Source organism: Piliocolobus tephrosceles, chromosome 13 (assembly GCF_002776525.5).
Source record: "Piliocolobus tephrosceles isolate RC106 chromosome 13, ASM277652v3, whole genome shotgun sequence".
NCBI lineage: Eukaryota > Metazoa > Chordata > Mammalia > Primates > Cercopithecidae > Piliocolobus > Piliocolobus tephrosceles.
The window spans coordinates 3,663,531-3,684,907 of NC_045446.1; the positions used below are offsets into that span (position 1 = coordinate 3,663,531).

At 50.5% G+C, this 21,377-nt stretch overlaps 1 protein-coding gene across 1 annotated transcript in view; it reads left to right on the top strand.

The window, feature by feature from the left end:
• The window catches only part of SHANK2 (SH3 and multiple ankyrin repeat domains 2), a 646,969-nt gene that overhangs the window by 308,224 nt on the left and 317,368 nt on the right, over positions 1–21,377 (top strand). Inside the window, exon 13 of the mRNA XM_023186421.2 lies at positions 5,325–5,438. Coding sequence (XP_023042189.2) covers positions 5,325–5,438 — 114 coding nt within the window. The remainder of the gene's footprint in view (positions 1–5,324; positions 5,439–21,377) is intronic.

A 21,377-nucleotide genomic window follows, 5' to 3' on the forward strand; every position in this document is an offset into this window, starting at 1 on the left:
TGGATGGATGGATGGATGGATACACGATTGAGTTTGATAGGTGGATGAATGAGTGGATGGATGGGTAGATGGATGGATGGGTAGGTGGGAGGATGGATGGATGGATGGATGGATGGATGGATGGATAGATGGATACATGATTGAATTTGATAGGTGGATGAATGAGTGGATAGATGGGTAGTTGGATAGGTGGTGAGTGAATGAGTGCATGGCAGCATGAAAGAATGACAGAGCTTTCTAACAGCAGTGTGTGTTTTGTCCCATACTCTCACCTCCATGCTTCCATCCTCGTTTTCCTCTGCTCAGACAACAGCTATCCCTGTGTTTTTCCATCAGCTCTTTCTTCAGGATTCGGCTGCCATGTCCCTTCCTTTAGGAGTGTCCCCACCCCCACCTGCCATGCTTCATCTCTACTTTTTGGCCCAGGCCACACAGGCCTCTGATGCAGAATGTAGCACAGTGAGCATGGTCATTTTAGGGGTTCATTTATTTAACAGATACACAATGAACCCCTGAGGGTTCCTGGCCATGGGTGAGGCCTAGGGAAACGATGATTGACCCTGCTTGCTGGAAGCCCCCATTCTAGCAAGCAAAAAACAACCCACGACGTCGCATCGCCAATGCTGGGGGATAGGGGCGTGGGGGACGCCCACGTTTTTGCTCTGTGATATTAGGTAGTGGACAGTGAGGCCATCCTCCTCTTCTGAAGGTCCTCCAGGTGTTTACCCCCAACTCCTGCACCATCTTTGTGACCCCAGAGCCCAGCCCAAGTCCCTGGCCCAAGTAAGTCCTGGGTCAGTTTAAGCAGAAGGATATGCGTATTCAAGAACACCATGCATGGCTTGAAAGTAAAGATGCTCCAGAGGTACATTAGAAACCAGGGAGTTGGGTACAGAACAGGAAAAATGCTGGGTCTCAGCTCCTCCCTCCTCTGCAGTGACCTGGTGGGTTTCTATACCCAGGCTGGGGTCAAGGGGGGAGAAGGTGGAGCGTAGCAGTGGGGTTGGAGCCACCCCTGCCCCAGCTCATCCAGTACAGGGAATCACTGCTGCTTTCCAGTTTGCAAGAGAGCTGCTGAGACAGGGAGCAGCCCACTGTGGTGGCCGTGGTGAGGATGGCAGGGCTGGCCCTTCTCCAACCAGCTGAGCCCACTATGGCCTCAGGGAGCATTTGAGGCCCATAGAGAGATCTGCAGTTTGTTCTCATAGGTGCCTTAAAGCCTCTGTGTTGGAGCAGACATGATGTTGAGGATGGACCTTCCTTCTAGCCAGGTTTCCCAGGGCCCCCAGCCATGTCGTATACGCCCCTCCCCGTGTCCTCATGCCCTGGGTGCAGTGCCTTCACCTGCTCTCCACCCACCATGCAAAGTGCTGCCTCTTCCTGCAGCGCTTGCCCCGAGTCTTGCCGTAACCCCTCCTTGCTTCCGTAGTCTTCCTCCTGCCCCTCGGTTTGGCTGGAACCGAGTTCTCATCTGATCCTCTGTGGTGGAGTCTGCATCAGAGGCCTGTGTGGCCTGGGCCAAAAAGTAGAGATGGAGCATGGCAGGTGGGGGCGGGGACACTCCTAAAGGAAGGGACGTGGCAGCCGAATCCTGAAGAAAGAGCTGATGGGAAAACACAGGGATAGCTGTTGTCTGAGCAGAGGAAAACCAGGATGAAAGGATGGAGGTGAGAGTATGGGACAAAACACACACTGCTGTTAGAAACAGTCCTATCACACCGTGGCTCCCCTGTAAGTCTGGGGCTCCAGAGACAGGGTCCTTGACCATTTTTCCAGCCGGAGCACCCAGGGGCAAGGCAGGACTCCAGACTCCAGAATTCACCCGGTTGCCTGGTCAGAGTTCACTCTCAGAATTCACCCTATTGTTCTGCATGGAGGAGGTGGGGCCACAGAGAGCGCAGGAGTCCCTCAGCATCCCAGTGATGGGGCCAAGTCTCTGGCCTCCCAGCCCAGTGCTCACTCTTGTACTGCTTGGTGGAGGGGACTTCCTCTTCTGCTCCACCTCTTCTTACCCAGGGTGTGGAGTCTTTACTTTTGAATGAATTGCATCAGCAAACAATGGGGTAGCCAAGCCCAGCCCCTTCCTCACTACTTGAGGAACACCTATTCCTACCTGGACGCAGATGTTCTGTCAGGGAGGCACTGAAGGCACAAACCCATCTCTTGCTCCCCATTCTCTGAAGAGGACCAGCAGGTACCATTTGCACAACCAGAAACCCAGAAGTGGTCCCTCCTCCATTCCCCTGCACCCTCGGCACAGATCCTGCTGTTTCTACGCCCCCGATGCGAAGTCTCCCCGTACTGGGGGACCCCTCGCAGCACATCACCTCTGCCTCCTTGTACGAGCCTGCTGGAAACAGCCTTTCATGTTTTTGGTTGGTCTTATAGTAATGATAACACATCCCAAAGTGCATATTTGATAGAGATTAATATGGAACTAAAAGGCATGATTCTCCTGGAGAGGGGAGTTTGGAAGGAAAGTCAGGCAAGAGTGTTGAGTCCTCATTCCACACTGGGCTCACGTGCCTCTGATTCACACATAGCAACACTTATGAGCTAGATAGTGTTGTCATGCTCTGATAAATGAGGAAACTGAGGCACAGAGAGACTGAGAAGTTTTCCCAAGCACCGCATAGCTAAGATGGGGCAGAGCTTCCGTGGAAGAAGATACCAGTCTCTATCTGTGCTGTTCCCTTCTCCCCAGGCCCACATAAAACAGCAGAATGACCTCACAGCAGTGAAGGAAGGAGAGCGTGGGTATCTTTGTGGGCATCGGCTCCTAACAGCACAGCAGCAAGTCCTTGGCCTCCCTTTGCAGCCCAGGGTACTGCTCTGAGATGACTCTCTCAGGTCCAGGGTTCTGCTGGGAAACTGGGCGGCGTATCCCGGTCAGCTGGGCTGAGAGGAGCCCACAGGCCCCACACTGAGTTTTGGAGGAGATGCTTGAGGCAGTGATGATTGTCCTGGTCACCTGGGATGTGGCTGATATGTTTCAGTTAGGTCATTTCTTCAGGTTCTTAGGAACTTATAAAGTGGGCTTTTCAGTTCCATTAAGTTTGAAAAATCATGGGCTGAGTGGTTCTCTCTCTGGCCTTTGAGATTAACATGAGGGCTAGAGAAAAACACTTCTGGGGCTATGATTCCTCTTTCAGCAGGGCTGGTGCCTTTGGATCCTGAGTAATTTAAAAGAAAGTAAAGACGTGGAGACATCAGATTGTTTTCTCCTAAGTAAGATACAGACCGGCTCAGTGGCTCACGCCGGTAATCCCAAACGCTTTGGGAGGTGGAGGCAGGCAGATTGCTTGAGCTTAGGGGTTTGAAAGCAGCCTGGGCAACATGGTGAGACCCTGTCTCTAAAACAGTAATAATAATAATAATCAATGAAGTGTAGTGGTACATGTCTGTCATCCCAGCTACTCAGGAGGCTGAGGTGTGAGGATCGCTTAAGCCTGGGGGGTCAAGGCTGCAGTGAGCTGTGATGGCGCCACTGCACTTCAGCCTGGGTGACAAAGCAAGACCCTGCCTCTAAAAAAAAAAAAAATCCTAAGATATAGATTTTCCTTCCTCACTTTGCCACTGCAGGCTTTGCAAGCTTTATGACAGAAATAGTTATCACAGTGGGGCTGTGGGGACCGGTGGGGTCCTCGTGTCCTTCCCCCTACCCTCTAGTGTCGTTGGGCTTATGTCCCTCGCCCATGCTCAGCAGTTGAGTTTAAAAACAAACATGCTGGCCGGGCGCGGTGGCTCAAGCCTGTAATCCCAGCACTTTGGGAGGCCGAGACGGGTGGATCACGAGATCAGGAGATCGAGACCATCCTGACTAACGTGGTGAAACCCCGTCTCTACTAAAAAAACACAAAAAACTAGCCAGGCGAGGTGGCGGGTGCCTGTAGTCCCAGCTACTGGCGAGGCTGAGGCAGGAGAATGGCATAAACCCGGGAGGCAGAGCTTGCAGTGAGCTGAGATCCGGCCACTACACTCCAGCCTGGGCGACAGAGCAAGACTCCGTCTCAAAAAAAAAACAAAAACAAAAACAAAAAAAACAAACATGCTTTATTCTTCCAGCGGATGTTCCCTGAGGGCCTACTGTGCACCCAGCACACGGCCCGGGGAGGGGTGCCTGTGTCTGGACTCAGCAACTTCCACCCTGGCTGGGGTGGCCGTGTCTGTCCAGCGATGTACGTGGTCCCCAGGACAAGGTCACTGTGTGGCCACCATCCCTTCTTTCCTGGGGAATTGGCTTCTTTCAACCACAAGCCAGAAAGAAACCTGCTGTCCTTGCCAGCAACCATGTAAACGAATAGCTTCCTGATTAATAAGCCGGCAGGCCGGTGGGCCGGGCCTCCAAGGGGCTGGTGCTGACTGTGTGAGGTTTTCAGTGCAGTCCCTTCCATTTTAAGTGAAGATAATTCCGCGTCCACACCATTGTCAGACGATTCGTGAGCTACTCGCCCATCCACGGCTGTTATTTCTTTTTTTTTTTTTTTTTTTTTTTTTTTTTGACATGGAGTCTCACTCTGTCACCCAGGCTGGAGTGCAGTGGCACGATCTCTGCTCACTGCAAATTCCATCTTCCAGGTTCAAGTGATTCTCCTGCCTCAGCCTCCCGAGTAGCTGAGATTACAGGCATGCGCCCCCATGACTGGCTAATTTTTGTATTTTTAGTAGAGACAGGGTTTTGCTATGTTGGCCAGGCTGGTCTTGAACTTCTGACCTCAGATGGTACACCCGCCTTGGCCCCCCAAAGTGCTGGGATTACAGGCATGAGCCACCACGCCCGGCCCTCTGCTGTGATTTCTCCTTCCCCACACTTGTTTAAAAGATCATAGCCGGGCAGGTGGATTTTCTTTCCTCTAGGCCTTCTGTCTCCAGTTCTTGCCCAGGTTAGGAGGGGAAGGTATGACGTCATCATTTCCTCCCTGCTTTGTGGCAGTGTCCCCTGACTCCACTTTTATATCTGAAATCATTGGTGGTAAGGACAGCCAGGCGCCACTGTTTCATCTCATGTGCAACACCGAGAGATGCTGCAGGGCTGCCGTGCACATCCATTTGTATGACGTGGTGTCAAATACGTAAAGAGGCAAACATGTCAGCGCTTCATTCCTATCTCATCACCTGAGGGGCAGAGGACACCTGTGGGCTGCAGTGGCGATGCCTCGACCCTCTTAGCACTGTCAGCGCTGAAGGAAGTGCAGCCACTTGCTCTGCAGGCCTGGCCAAGGGTGCACTGATTCTCCTGCCTCTGCCTAGCCCCCCTCTTCCCGTTCACCCTCAGGCCCTCCACGTCCCCCGTGCTAACGCCTCTCCCTTTTTGTCGTCTCTAGTTCTGAGCATCGGCGAAGGGGGCTTCTGGGAAGGCAGCGCCCGCGGCCACATCGGATGGTTTCCGGCGGAGTGCGTGGAGGAGGTCCAGTGTAAGCCCAGGGACAGCCAGGCAGGTAAGACGGGCGCTCGTGGCCGCCCACCCTTGGTTCCGCGGGCCCATCTCAGGCCCGTGGTCGGTGTTGTCCATGGCAAGATTCGGCCATTGCGTCGTAGAAGGAAACTGAGTTGCAAATTCAGGACTTTCTAGATCTTTGGAAACAGGTTGGTTGCTTTCATTCCTCTGGGCTTCATCCAAACCAGAAATTCCTTACAAGATGGTGTGGAAGCTTTTAGTTAAAAGGCTGCTCAGTACACGTCCCAGAAAACTTGGACCGTATGTTCTAGCCGTCAGAGAAAGACATTGGGGGGTTGATTAGATTTCTTTTTCGATCTCTTCTATCGATGGCATAAAACAGGCAGCTTCCCATGTGCAGGCGAGACGCTCCCGTGCCACCCTGAGAACACATAGCAAACGCCTCCATAAAAACTGCTCGAAAGAGTTCAGTGTTCCGACGGGAAGGCATTCCAGCATCTCTCTTAGAACCTCCAGATATAGCACTTGCTGAAAATCGTTTCGAAATTGATTGCCAAGAGATTGAATTGATTAAAATGTGAAGAGGAGACCACTTATATAAAATGGTACCGAGTGTGTGTGTGTGTGTGTGTGTGTGTGTGTACACACGTGAGAGTGGGGGGAAAGTGAAGCCTTAAGTGTCTCATAGGAAGAAAGCAGTCTGCATGTGAACGGCGTCTGGCTTTTAGTAGAATCCCAGGCTCGCAGAACATGTGTCAAGCAGCCACGGTCACTGCGGCCACCAACCACGCACACCTTCTTATGCGGAGCCTGCCGTCTCTGAGCTCTGCCCACATGGGCCCATTGCCCTGTTTTTGAGGTTCCTAGTCTAGGGGCTCACTAGGTAGCCCTCCGCCGTCTGATCAGATCTACCAGGGCCAGCCAGGCCCTACAGACATGTGCTCTGGAAAGCAAGGAGGAGTCTGTCCTGGACCCGGCTGGCTTTGCAGTCTCTAGCAGGGAGGCTCAGTGGGTTTTCTATCTGAGATCTTGGCTTCAACGGGGGCTCAGTTCGTGCCGCAGCTTCCCCGCTGATGAGTCCCTGCTCAGGCTTAGACACTAGACGGTATTGTGGGGTATCGAGGTAAGACATGTCCCAGACTTAACCATGAAGGAAGCTGGGAATGTGCTCTGCTCGGAAGGCGGCCGGGTGGGAGGGACTGTGTTTTTCTGGATGTGGCGGTGACCATGTTACCAACAAAACTGGTCTTCCCAAGAATGGGGTCTTTCCCTGTTGTGTGCTACACAGCCAGCATCCGGAAGCAAAAGTGAGCTTCAGACAGCACAGGCTTTATTTGATGGCCATGGAACGGAGAAGCAGGAGCTTGGCTCACAGATCCATTTCTCAGCTCCCGAGAGCTGGGAAGTCACAGGGCTGGGGCCTCTGTAATGAAGGGATTGGGCATTAAATCAAGGGGAAGAATATTCATGTCTTTTCTGGAAATGGGCAGGGAGCTTCTCAGAACCGGTGTGCCGCCTTCCTTTCTGTCCTTTTCTGGTTTCGTTCTGTTGTTGTCATGGTGATTGTCAACTATCCTGGTGCCGGTGGGAGGGTCATTTAGCATGGAAATCAGATTCTAATGAGGTTAGAGGTTCTTCAGAAGCCAGGTGAGCTGCCATCTTGGATCCCACTAGTCTTAGCCTTTTTGGTCACCAGGGGAAACTTCTTGACCTCAGGCATCCTGTTGCCTCAAGATAAGCAGAGTTGAACCAGGTAGGCCACACGGGCTTTACGCTGGGTAGCAGTCACACTGAGCACTGGCACAGGTCAGACCTCCAAGCCCTGCCATTGCCCGGTCATCCCTGGTCCATACCCACCCTCTCCTGCAAGCAGCCTGCCCTTGCCTCACTTGTCTGAGAAGGGCCAGGCCCGGGAACTCAGCTTGCCTCCCACGGTTGCTCAGTGCCTTCCTTCTCCCTGTCCTCCAGTCCTCCTCTTCCTGGGCAGCCACCACTCCTCCCTCTCCTGGGACTCACCTTCAGAGCCACGCTGGCTGGCCTCCCTCCACTCTTTTGTTGGAAGGACTCAACTGTGTCAGCACCGGGCTTTGCTGGCTATGCCACACGTGGATGGGACAGCCCTGGAGGGCTGCATAGGGGGATCATTTGAGCTTCGTGCTCTCTCCATCCTCCAGAGAGTAGTGGCCTCCTGTATAGTGTGCAGGAGGCAGCAGGGCAGCTGGAACAACCTGCCTTCCTCCTCTCTCCTGTGGGCTTTTCCTGCCCATCTGCCAGCATTGCCCTGTGTGTCCTAGAAGAGAATGTATGACTTCCTCCAGCCCGGTTGACAGGGTACCCACCCAGGGCAGGTGGGCGAGGTGGAGTCTGCCAGAAGACACGCATCCTGTGCAGGCAGCTTCCAGAGAGGCAGAGGTTTGTGTTTGTGTTTACTGTGGGAGGAGGTTATTGGGGTAAGACAGAGGTTTCTAGACGGATGATCTTGTTCCAGCTCACACTCCCAGGACGATGTCCTTGATAAAACCGTATTTTCTACTTGGGCTGATGCAGGTGTGAGTCTCACTGGGCTAATGTTAGGGCATCACCCGGGCTGCATTCCATTCTGCAGTCTGTGGGAGAGAATTTGTTTCCTTGCCTTTCCAGCATCTTTGGCTCATGGCCCCTTCATCCATCTCCAAAGCCAACACCTATTGGTAGGGTCCTTCTTCCATTGCATCTCCCCAACCCTCCCTTCTGCCTCCTCTTCTTCCACTTTTAAGAACCTGTGTGATTATGGCCAGGTGCAGTGGCTCACACCTGTAATCCCAGCACTTTCGGAGGCCGAGGTGGGCAGATGGCTTGAGGTCAGGGGTTTGAGACCAGCCTGGACGACATGGTGAAACCCTGTCTCTACTAAAAATGCAATACTAAAAATGGTGGCACACATCTGTAGTCCCAGCTACTTGGGAGGCTGAGGCAGGAAAATTGCTTGAACCTGGGAGGCGAAGGTTGCAGTGAGCCAACATTGCACCACTGCACTCCAGCCTGGGCAACCGAGCAAGACTCCATCTTAAAAAAAAAAAAGAAGAAGAAGAAAAATAAAAGAAGGAAAGGGAAAGCGAAAGGCAAAGGGAAGGAAAGGAACCTGTGTGATTAGATAGGCCCACCTTGCTAATCCAGGTCAAGTAAACTGATGGGCTGCCTTAATTCTGCCTGCAACCTTAATTCCCTTTTGCCTTACGGGCACATATTCACAGATTCTAGGAATTAGGACCTGGGCATCCTTCGGAGGAGCCATCTTTCTCCCTAACACAGATAACAAAACTGAACATCGGGACTCTCCTCTAACACAAAGGCTGTGGGTCAGAGAAGGAAGGTGTCTCTGTGACCTGGGGTGGAACGAGGTGCACCACGGTCACAGCACAGAGGAATTGAGGAGGGTGGGGAGGATTCCACAGTGGTTCCTGCTGGGTTCTGTTTGCCCTTGGGCGTTCTAAGATCGTGACTTAGCACCTTCTTTTGTATTATCTTCTTTTATAGAGGTGTGATTTACATACAGGAAAACACAAAGATTATAAGAAAAATCTAGTTCAATGCATCTTGACAAATGTATATACCCACGTCTCCAACTGCAAATAAGATATTAAAACTTTCCTTCACAGGAAAGGGGTGCGGTGGCCCATGCCTGTAATCCTAGCACCTTGGGAGGCCAAGGTGGGTGAATCACTTGAGGTCAGGAGTTTGAGACCATCCTGGGCAAGATGGTGAAACCTGTCTCTACTAAAAATACAAAAATTAGCTGGGTGTGATGGTGCGTGCCTATAATCCCAGCTACTTGGGAGGCCAAGGCACAAGAATCACCTGAACCTGGGAGGTGGAGGTTGCAGTGAGCCAAGATCACACCATTGCACTCCAGCCTGGATGACAAGAGCAAAACTCCATCTCAAAAAATATATAAAATAATTTTTAAAAACACCTCTCCTTCACCCCAGGAAGTGATCTCAGACTGTCTTCAGCCATCCCTCCCCATACCACAACAGAAGCAAGTGCGATTCTGATTTCTGCCAGTTTTGCCTATCATTGGATTTCATGTAGAGGGGACCCTGCAGCTTGTATTCTCGGGCCTAACTTCTTTCCCTCAGCCTAATGCCTGGGATATCAGCTATGTATTGCAGGACTCAGTGGTTTATATATATATATATATTTTTTTTTTTTTTTTTAGCTAAGACGGAGTCTCTGTTGCCCAGACTGGAGTGCAGTGGCGTCATCTCAGCTCACTGCAACCTCCAACTCCAGGGTTCAAGTGATTCTCATGCCTCAGCCTCTCTAGTAGCTGAGATTACAGGCTCTCACCACCATACTGGCTCATTTTTGTATTTTTAATAAGGAGGGGATTTCACCATGTTGGACAGACTGGTTTTGAACTCCTGACCTCAAGGGATCCACCTACCTTGACCTCCCAAAGTGCTGGGATTACAGGCATGATCCACTGTGCCCAGACAGCAGTTTATAAATGTTTATTGCTGGGTAGTGTTCTGTGATGTATTTACACCACAGTTTGATCATTCTGCTGATGATTGACGAGTGGATTGCTTCTGTTTTGGCTAATATGAATGAAACCTGCTAAAAAAGGTTTTCGTGTAAGTCTTTCTAAGGACATACATTTTTATTTCTCTAGGTAGAAAACTGCTGGGTTGTATGATAACATTTTCATTTTATAAGTAACTACCACACAGTTCTCCAAAGTGCTGTCCCATTTTGTTCTCCTACCAGCAGTGTGTGAGAGTTCCAGTTGCTCCACTTTCTCATCAACATTTGGCAATATTGGTCTGTTTAACTTTAGCTATTCTAATGGATATGAAATGATACCTTACTGTGGGTGTAATTTGCATTTTTCTGGTGATGATTATTAAGCGTCTCTTTGTGTGCTCATTTGCTCTATGTATTGCTTCTTTAAGTCTTTGGTTCATTTTTAATGGTGGTGTTCATCTTTTCCTTATTGGTTTGTAGGAGTTCTTTATATATTCTATTTATCAGTCCTTTGTCAAATATATGCTGCATTTTTCCAAGCCTATGACTTGCCTTTTCATTTTTCTAACTACAGTCATCTCTCAATATACATGGGGATTAGTTCCAGAACACCACCCCCTCACACCATATACCAAAATCCACCTCAGGTCCCACAGTCAGCTCCATGGAACCTTGTATGTGAAGTCAGCCCTCTGTATATGCAAGTTTTATATCACACAGTGTGTTTTCAAATCCACATGTAAGTAGACCCATGCAGTTCAAACCCATATTGTTCAAGGGGCAACTGTATGTCTTTTAATGAGTAGAAGGGTTTTTAAAATTTTGAATCTAATCCAAATTATTCTTTTTTTCTTTCATGTTAGTGCTTTTTGTCACTTTTTTCTTTTGAGTCAGGGCCTTGCTTTGTCATCCAAGTGGGAATGCAGTGGTGCTGTCACGGCTCATTACACGCCTTGACTTCCCAGGCTCAAATGATTCTCCTGCCTTATTTTAAAATTTATTTTATTATTATATCTTTTTGTAGAGACAAGTTCTCACTATGTTGCCCAGGCTGTTCTTGAACTCCTAGGCACAAGTAACCCTCCTGCCTCAGCCTCCCAAAGTGTTGGGATTGTAGGTGTGAGCCACCATGCCTGGCCCTTCTTGTAGCTTTTTTTGATGTTGAAAATTAGAAGACTTTGAATATACATAGAATCTGGAAGATGGTACAAAATGGTTTTAGGTGTTCCCATCCAGCAAGCTCTTTCTACACAATCAGACTTGCTTGCATCCTTGGAAGCTGTTTCTCTTTTATGGAGCACCACTGCTTTATGTTGTAAAATGAACATTTAGTTGGTAAACCCCATTCATGAACATTAAGTGAAATAAGTGAGTGACTCACAGAATGAATAACTCAGTAAAGAAGTGGCTGCTCAGGACCCAGTGAATTCTCATCGCCTCATGACAGTCACTGGAGGTTGGGGGTAATAAACAGCAAAATCAAATGGTGGTCTTCGTTGGTTGGTTTGTTGATTAGCTGGTTGACTGGCTGGCTGGCTGGCTGGCTGGCTGGTTGGTTGGTTGGTTGGTTGGTTGGCTGGTTGGCTGGTTGGTTGGTTGATTAGCTGACTGGCTGGCTGGCTGACTGGCTGGCTGGCTGGCTGGCTGGCTGGCTGGCTGGTTGGTTGGTTGGCTGGTTGGTTGGTTGGTTGGCTGGTTGGTTGGTTGATTAGCTAGCTGGCTGGCTGGCTGGCTGGCTGGCTGGCTGGCTGGAGGGATGGATGGATGGTTGGTTGGTTGGTTAATTAGCTAGCTGGCTGGTTGGCTGGCTGGCTGGTTGATTAGCTCTCTGGCTGACTGAATAGTTGGTTGGTTGGTTGATTAGCTGTCTGGCTGGCTGATTGGTTGGTTGGTTGATTAACTGGTTGGTTAGTTGGTGGGTTGGTTAGCTGGTTGGCTGGCTGGTTGGTTGGTTGGATGGATGGATGGATGGATGGTCAAATGATAGAAGTTCAGCTTAGTTCCATGAATAGTTTGGTGGTTATGCCTTCAAGATATGATGGGCTTACTCACCTGAACCTTAGTTGTAATTTCTTAAGGCTGCATGTTTATGGGACTTCACAGTCTCCAGTGGGCTTTCCTGCATGCTGTCTCATCCAACCTTCTGGAATAAGTAGGGCAGGAATCGTCACCTGCATTGTACACGTGAGCATTCCCATCCCAGCATGTTGGAGCACACAGATAGGGAGTTACTGGGCAAGGACCATGACCCATTGTTTGTGACTACTAATGCTTGAGCTGTGACCTGTACCTGCATCAGGGCAGCGTTTCTCATGCAGTGATCAGGGTGGTGATCCTGATGTGTGACTGCCAGTGATTAATCCTCCTGCATATCCACCTGAAGGAGTGGGGAAGCAGAAACATATCCAGGTCTGTTCTCAGCTCAGCTGTCTCTGGCTGGCTCTGAGTAGACTTCTTTATCTGAAATGTGAAGGCTGGAGATGATGTGTGTGAAGAGTTGGGGGCAAGTTTATGATCGTAGCTTTTTTGTTTCTATGCATAAGAGACAGAGGCATGCCCAGATTTATAAAATCTCACCTCTTTGCATGCATCAGCCCAGAGACCTGAGAGCAAAGTGCCACATATGACTATGTTGTTATAGCAGGAGGAGAGGCATCTTGGAAGATGGTGCTCTGGAAAATTGGTGGCTAATTACATGCATGTCCTCACCCCATCCTGCTAGAGTTTAAGCTCCCTGAGGGCAGGGACACCTGTCTCCTGCACAGTGCCTATCCAGGACAGAGTGCATATCAGTTGGCTCAGCACGTTAGTGAAAAGGAGGTTGGGTGGTGTCGCACTTGATCAACTTGATCAGTCAGGAGTTGGAAGGTCTGGCTTTTGTCTAGACTCTAAAGCTTTCCACCCGTTTGTATAAGGTAGCACAATGTCAGCTGCTATGACAAGTGAACCCATAACTTCAGTGGCTTAATGGAGTGCAGGTTTTTTTCCTGCCCAGTTGCTACCCAGTGTGGTCTCTTCTGGTCAACAGACAGGCTGATTTTCTCCATGATGTGACCAAGCAGTCCAGGCCCTTCCATTATGTGGCCTGGTCATCCTCGAGGGCCTTAGGGCCCCCTGCCCGCAGCCTGCAGAGACAGGGAGGGAGAATGGAGATACGCTGCCCTCTTGTGTGAGGCTCTGGAACAGCAGGGACACACGTCATTACCCGTGACACCTTGTGGAGGGAACCTAGATGCTGCAGATGCTGGGCCCTGTGGTCCCAGGCCAGGAGCCTCCTCCTGGTGACTCTTTGAGTCAAGATTCTCCAGAGAAAACGACCAGTAGGACACAGATGTAGATACAGATAGAGCATATGTATTAAGAGACTCATTTCAAGGAATTGGCTCACCCGATTGTGGGAACGGGCGAGTCTAAAATCCTCTGGGCAGTCCAGCAGCCTGGAACACCGGACAGGAGCTGGTGCTGCAGCCTGGAGGCAGAATTTCTTCTTCCTCAGAGAAACTTTGATTTTGCTCTCGAGGCCTTTTAACTGATTGGAGGAGGCCCACCCACATTACTGAGAAATATTTTGACTTCAAGCCAACAGACTATAAATGTTAGCCACATCTACAAAATACCCTCCCAGCAACACCTAGGCTAGTGCTTGGCTGCATAATTGGGTGCTATACCCTGGTCAGTTGGCCCATAAAGCTGAGCCTCTGGGGCCAGACATGCACCCTGGATGGAGGGACAGTGCCCACCTCCCCTGCTGGGGACCTTGACTGCCTTCCTCATCTTCCAAGGCACTGATTTCCTCATCTGTGAATTCAGGCTGGTGGATTGTAGAATCACTTGATCCTTCCTCCTCAGAATTCTACAAATTGAAATCAGGCCTGCCCCGGATGATGTATCTTGAATAAGAAACAAAGATAAAATATTTTCAAAGTAATCAGTTGGCACCCGTGGATGAGGCAGTTTATGAAAAATGAATGCAATGCATGTGCATGCAATTTTCAGCGACACATCTTATGTGTACATGGAAACTGTCAGGCCAGGGCTCTCTGTTTATCCCTGAGAAAATGACAAGGCCAAGCAGCACCGGAGTAAATCGTATTTTAGCTGTTGAAACAAAGAAAAGACTTGACTATCAGTGAGCACCATTCATGTAGAACATGATGAGAAAATGGGTGTGATGTGTCACCACTGTACATCCCTGTTTCCATCCTGCAGAGACAGTTAGGATCTGGTCACCTGAAAGTGACTGAGGTAGGAATGGTGGCCTCAGAGCCAGGCAGCTCAGACCGGGGCATAAGATGCCACATTCTCAACTCTTACTTCACTCCTGGGCACCTACCCAGATGAGCATCCCAGTGTAGTTTTGGCATGTCCTGTGGCGTGTGCACTGCCAGAGCTTGTTGGAGTAGGGATCCTCAATCAGCTACAGAGAGCACCAAGGAAGTGACTTGATGGGATTCTCTGCCAAATGGGCTTCCGGAATCTTCTGGCTGACTCCCTGGTGCAGGGCTCTCAACTGGGTAGAAGATATGAGTGTAGGATGGGATTAGCCGTGCCTTCCCTTGACTGACCACTCTTGTGGGATAAGTCTGCATTTAAGAATAGTCCCCGTGGCTCTCTAGAAGTTTCTAGAAGCTAGCCATAAGCACAGGGTCTAGATCAGAAAGTCAGAGCTCTGACCAGGGAACAGATGTGGTTTGCAGTGTGTCCTTTCTACTTTTTTGCGGCACTCAACGGAGAAGAGAGAGGACCTCATCTGAACCTCCTAATTGCCCTTTATGGAAGGTGCCTTTATGATCCCTGCTTATTCATCAGGAAACACGTGTTGTGTATGTGTCCGGGAAGCATGCAGGTCAGGCTGTCCACATTCCCAAGCTCTCTTTCCATGGACTGTTCCCATTCAGAATCCGTGCCATGGACTCTCCTTTCCAGTCACTCTCTAATTTACCAGCGTAGGGGGCCCTTACTGGGAGCATCTTACAGCTTCGCGTTGTCATTTGCTCTGAGAAGTGTCTCCGGACTGCCACCAGCCCCACACCCCGAGGGCTAATGGGCACAACATTCTCAGATCTCTCCTTCAGATCATGTGGACCCGACAGAGTGGTGGTGAGGCTGGCATGTGTTTCCTCCTCCCAGAAATCACCCCAAGTGCAGTGCATTGCTCCTCTGCCATCTGAAGCCACACCTGGAGCTGTCCCCCTCCTGTCTCCAATAAGACACCCTGTGTGGCCTCTTTGGGGTTTCAGGACACACTTGGAGTATAAATATCCTCTTCCCAAATCCAACCCTTGGGTCAGGGCTGGGCAGGAGAAGGATGGGGACCTCTTGGTTTTGCTGACTGTTTTGTGACTACAGCAGTCCCCCGTTATCTTCAGGGGATACGTCCCAAGATCCCCATTGGGTGCCTGAAACGGGGGACAGCGCTGAACCCTGTACTGTGTATACCATGTTTTTGGTCTGGTATCAGAGCCAGCTCCTAAGTGACTAACCAGTGGGTGGTGTAGACAGCAAGAGTACGCTGGACAAAAAGATGAGTCACTTCCCCTGGGCGGAACGGCACTCGACATCACGCTACTCAGAATGGCATGCAATTGAAAACTTTTCAATTGTTTATTTCTGGACTTTTCTGTTCATTATTTTCAGACTTCAATTGACCATGGGTGATTAAAACCTCAGAAAGTGAAACCATGGATAAAGGGGGACTGCTGAAGTCACAAGTGACTTGGGGCCACTGTCCTTTGAGATTTCTTATCTGTGGCCATTGATAAGAAGAGGACATAATAATGAGGAGAGTCCTCATCCGTGATGGCCCTGGGTGGGGGACCTGTCCTCTTGGCTGCCATGCCTCCCTGTTCAACACTAGGTCAGCCTCTGGGATCTACCTGCTCTCCCTCGGGAGCCATATCAAGTATGTGCTGGAGTCAGTCATGTTCCCCCACCCTGCAGGCCATGTAACGTTATCATTCCAGCCTTTTCAGAGCACACAGTTCCAAACCTTGTCCCTGTGGTTGCATCCTGTCACCTCTCATTTGATGTTTACAGATAACTCGTGTGATCCTCAGACTAAACTTGGGAGGGGGGCATGCAGTGATGTTAGTCCATTTTAGACACGAGGTTAGAGATGGTGAGTGACTTGCTTAGAAGTATGGGTGGCCAACCCAGGACCTAAACATAGATACATCTGAGCTGACATCCGTTTCCTTTAGCTGCCAGGCTGGAGCATCCCCAAGTCAACCAGTCTCTGAGATGTTAATATTTTGTGGCCTTGGAGTCAAGGAGCAGGGGGGGTGGTGGTGGTAGTGATAATAAGTGGTTGATGGCAGCCATGGTGACGCTGTTTGTGGTAGTGATGGTGGTGGTGCTGGTGGTGGTGGTGGTCATGATGATGATGGTGGTAATGCTGGTGGTGGTGGTCATGGCGATGATAGTGATACTGGTGGTGGTGGTCATGGTGATGATGGTGATGCTGGTGGTGGCAGTCATGGTGATGATGGTGATGCTGGCGGTGGTGGTGGTGGTGATGATTGTGGTGATGCTGGTAGTCATGGTGATAATGGTGGTGATGCTGGTGGTGGTGATGGTGATGTTGATGGTGATGCTGGTAGTCGTGGTCATGGTGGTGTTGGTGGTAATGCTGGTGGTGGTGGTGGTGGTGATGGTGGTGATGCTGGTAGTCATCATGGTGGTGATGGTGGTAATGCTGGTGGTGGTGGTGATGGTGATGATGGTGGTGATGCAAGTGATAGTTGTCATGGTGATGGTGGTGATGCTGGTGGTGGCGGTCATGGTGATGATGCCGGTCGTCGTGGTCATGGTGATGATGGTGGTGATACTGGTGGTGGTGCTCGTGGCAATGATGGTGATGCTGGTGGTGGCAGTCATGGTGGCAATGATGGTGATGCTGGTGGTGGCAGTCATGGTGGTGATGGTGGTGATGCTGGCAGTGGTGGCCATGGTGATGATAGTGGTGATTCTGTTTTTGTTTTTGTTGGTGATGATGGTAGCGATTCTATTGATGGTGGAAGTCATGGTGATTGATGGTGGTGGTGATGCTAGTAGCAGTGATGCTGGTGGTGATGGTGACAGAGGTTTTAAGATGACAAAGGGATGATGCTAGTCAAATCTGGCACTCCACTTTGGTGAACCCTACTGCTCTGGCCATGAACAAATATTCTTCCTCATCCTAGCCCTGTGCAGCCTTCCCTTCCTTTGGAGGAAGCTCCTGGCTTTCCTCCTTCTAGTTCTTGAAATTCCATTTCTTTTCTCACATCCCCTCTTGATGTAGAGGAATCAAAACCACACTGGGTACCCTTGAGAAAAATTATTTTACCCTTGTATGTCTCAGCTTTCTCATCTGTAAGTTGGATTTATATGCCCTGCAGATAGACACGCCCTGCAGGGTTGTTACAAGGGCTCACAGAGAAGAATGCAAAAGTGTAAAAGTCCATACGCATACAAGAATTGTTACCAACAGCACTGATGGAATGGGCTTCCTCATAGTAATACTGGGAACACCAGCACTGCCAAGGCTCTGGCAATGCAGCACTTTGGGAGGCTAAAGTGGGCAGATCACCTGTGAGGTCAGGAGTTCGAGACTAGCTTGGCCAACATGGTGCCTGTAATCCCAGCTACTTGAGAGGCTGAGGCATGAGAATCGCTTGAACCCAGGAGGCAGACGTCGCGGTGAGCTGAGATCGCACTACTGCACTTCACCAACACAGTGAAACCTCATCTCTACTGAAAGTACAAAAACTAACCGGGTATGGTGGCACATGCCCTGTGGTCCCAGCTACTCAGGAGACTGAGGCACAATAATCACTTGAACCCGGGAGGCGGAGGCTGCAGTGAGCTGAGATCACGCCACTGCACTCCAGCCTGGGTGACAGAGTGAGACTCTGTCTCAAAAAAAAAAAAAAAAAAAAAAATGCAGGGGTTTCTGTGTATTCTCCTGAGGCCTCTTTGTGCCAAGTGAGACCCTGGCTGGGTGAGCAGGGTGCCCGGCTTCTTCCTGCAGCACCGAAACATCCCAGCTTTGCCCCAGAGACACCCCGGGGCCATCAGGCGGCCACTTGTTCCCACTTCCAGCCTGTCCCCAGTGGCCCCTGCCCTGCGTCTCACACCCCCTGGGTCTGTGTCACCTCCAAGGCTCTGAGAGACGTCTGAGAGACGACTTTGCAGGTCAGACCCAGAATCCAGCAGTTCCCCTTCACTCCTTCCTGTTCCAGGCCTTCCGAATAGATGGGAGGATCCTGTTTGGTGCCTGTGTGATGCTTTTATTTTTGATTTTTCTGTGTGGCGTGTAACAAGCATGCAGAGAGGTTCACAAGACAATGCACATCCAGTGGGCAGTTATGACACAAACCCCGTGGACCCAGCACCCCCAGCCCCACCCCACGCACACCCTCTGCCTCCTCAGCTCCCTCTCCAGGATAATTGTCTCTGCCCAGGGCTGGTCTCGCGTACAGTTGTTTCCTGATTTTATTTCTAGTCCCAGGCTCTTATTACAGCCCCAAACAGTGTCGTGGGACTTTGCCCACTCGTGAGCCATATGGAGACAGGATTGGCGTGTGCTGAACTGTGCTGGCTTCTCTCCCAACAGCTGTCCCTGGTATCTGGGTCATGCGAGTAGATCTGGGTCACTTGTTTTCACTGTGAGATCATTCACTGGGGATTTGTCCCTCTTGTTCCGCCGTGGACAGTCCTAGGCCGCTTGCTGTGGGAGTCCCTGCCCTTGTGTCGCAGTGTAAATGTTGGTGCCCTTCCGTCGCCCGTCCCCCAGGAGTGACCGTGGGCAGACTGAACACGTCCTGTGCTTTTCTGAGTTCTTCAACCGTGTCCTGCATGGACCTCGTCATCCCAGGCTGCTGTAACAGAACACTGAGGGCTAGGGGGTTGAAATGCTGGTTCTGGAGGCTGGATGGTCGGAGATGAGGGTGCCAACATGGCTGTTTCTGGGAAGGCTCTGGCAATGCAGCACTTTGGGAGGCTGAAGTGGGCAGATCACCTGTGAGGTCAGGAGTTCGAGACTAGCCTGGCCAACATGGTGCCTGTAATCCCAGCTACTTGAGAGGCTGAGGCATGAGAATCGCTTGAACCCAGGAGGCAGACGTCGCGGTGAACCCAGGAGGCAGCCCTCTTCCTGGCTTGCAGACAGCCTCTGTCTCTCTGTGTCCTCACCCGCAGAAAGACAGAGACAGAGAAGAGCACTGTGCTGTGTCTTTTTAGGATGGCAGGAATCCCATCTTGGGGACCCCAGCTTCGTGACTCATCTAAACCCCATCACACTGTAAAGGCCCCATCACATTAGGGTTCGTGAATTCTGGAGGGGGTCACATTTAGTCTGTGAGAGTAATGGTTCCCACGTGTTGCCAGCTCACTACTGACGGGCCCTTCCGCTGTGGGCGCGCTGCGTGTGCGATGATGATGTGGTTGTGATTGCCATTTGTGGTTCCCTCATTACTTCTGAGGCCGAGCACCTTTTTGTGCATGTATTGGCTGGCTGTTTGTGTGTCATCTTTGGGCACGCACCAGTTCGTGTCTTCTGCCTGTTTTCCTTTAGGCTTGTCTGTTTTGTGTGGATTTGTGGTCACTCCTTGTATACTTCAGAAGCAAGACCTTTGTCAGTGGTGCAGGTGTGCAGACGTCTGCTCCCAGAGCGTGGTTGGCCTTTTTTCTGGGGGCTGGGGACTCTTCCACACAGCTCTGGTGGTCCATAGTCCTCCTTGTAACTTGGAGAAGGTGGGCCTGGCCCAGTGCCTTCCACAGATGGCAGTGCGACTCGACTGGGACCCCACAGCCTGCTGTCCCCCTTATTGAATGTGAAGGCTCCTTTTCATCTATGCCAGGGAGGCTGGTTTTCCACTTAAAATGGTGACTTAAAGAACTGCTTTGGCCAGGCGCGGTGGCTCAAGCCTGTAATCCCAGCACTTTGGGAGGCCGAGACGGGCGGATCACAAGGTCAGGAGATCGAGACCATCCTGGCTAACCCGGTGAAACCCCGTCTCTACGACAAAATACAAAAAATTAGCCGTGCAAGGTGGCGGGCACTTGTAGTCCCAGCTACTCTGGAGGCTGAGGCAGGAGAATGGCGTAAACCCAGGAGGCAGAGCTTGCAGTGAGCTGAGATCTGGCCACTGCACTCCAGCCTGGGCCACAGAGGGAGACTGTGTCTCAAAAAAAAAAGAACTGCTTTAAGGCTGGGCGTGGTGGTTCACGCCTGTAATCCCAACATTTTGGGAGGCCAAGGCAGACTGATCACCTGAGGTCAGGAATTTAAGACTAGCCTGGCCAACATGGTGAAACTTCGTCTCTATTAAAAATGAGCCAGGCAAGGTGGCGGGCACCTGTAATCCCAGCTACTCAGGAGGCTGAGGCAGGAGAATCGCTTGAACCTGGAAGGCAGAGGTTGCGGTGAGTCAAGATCATACCACTGCACTGCAGCCTGAGCAACAGAGCAGTCTGTCTTTAAATAAATAAGTAAGTAAGTAAGTAAGTAAGTAAGTAAGTAAGTAAGTAAATAGCGAGCTGCTTTTAGAAATAAACGTGTCGGATTGACTGTGTTTGGAAAACTCTGCCCTGTGACTTTGAGGATGACCGAGCAGTAGTAGTCCCTTTCCCAGACAAGCTCCTTAACTTAAGGCTCTCAGAGATGCCTGGGTTGGGGGGGCTTCAGATGTTTGTGTGGGGCAGTGGGTACCATGCGGCTCTGAAGGTCCTGAATTCAGCACCATGACAGTAATCCTGACCCTGATTCCGACGCCAGCCAGTGCCTGTTGGGCGGCTGGCTTCAAACCGGATGTTTCTCACGGTTTTCCTCCAATCTCCAAAACAGTCCTGCATGTTCAGTATTGCCGTTCCTATTTTGCATGTAAGGATGTGGGCTCAGGGAAATTAAGCAACTGGTCCGGGGTCTCACAGTCCTGTGAGTTGCAGCCTGAGGATTTGCATGTGATTCACCTGACGAATGGAACCCCTCACTCCTTGGGCTCATACACAGAAAACCGACACAAACACCGTCCAGAGAAGGTGAGAACCAGAAGGATGATAGTTACTGCTTAGTTCAAAATCTCTCCAACTTAGTAATGTGTAGGTCACCGTTAAGAGGGAGATCTCCTGCATTCAAACAACAACAACAACAACAAAAAACACAAAACAAACTACTGTGAAACAGAAGTTCTATCTTTGAAAATGTGAATTACAGCCCAGGCACGGTGGCTTACGCCTATAATCCCAGCACTTTGGGAGGCCGAGGCAGGTGGATCACCTGAGGTCAGGAGTTTGAGACCAGCATGGCCAACATGGTGAATCCCCGTCTCTACTAAAAATACAAAAAATGAGCCAGGTGTGGTGGTGTGCACCTGTAATCCCAGCTACTCGGCAAGCTGAGGCAGGAGAATTGCTTGAATCCAGAGGTGGAGGTTGCAGTGGGCTAAGATCATGCCACTGTACTCCAAGCCTGGGAGACAGAGCAAGACTCTGT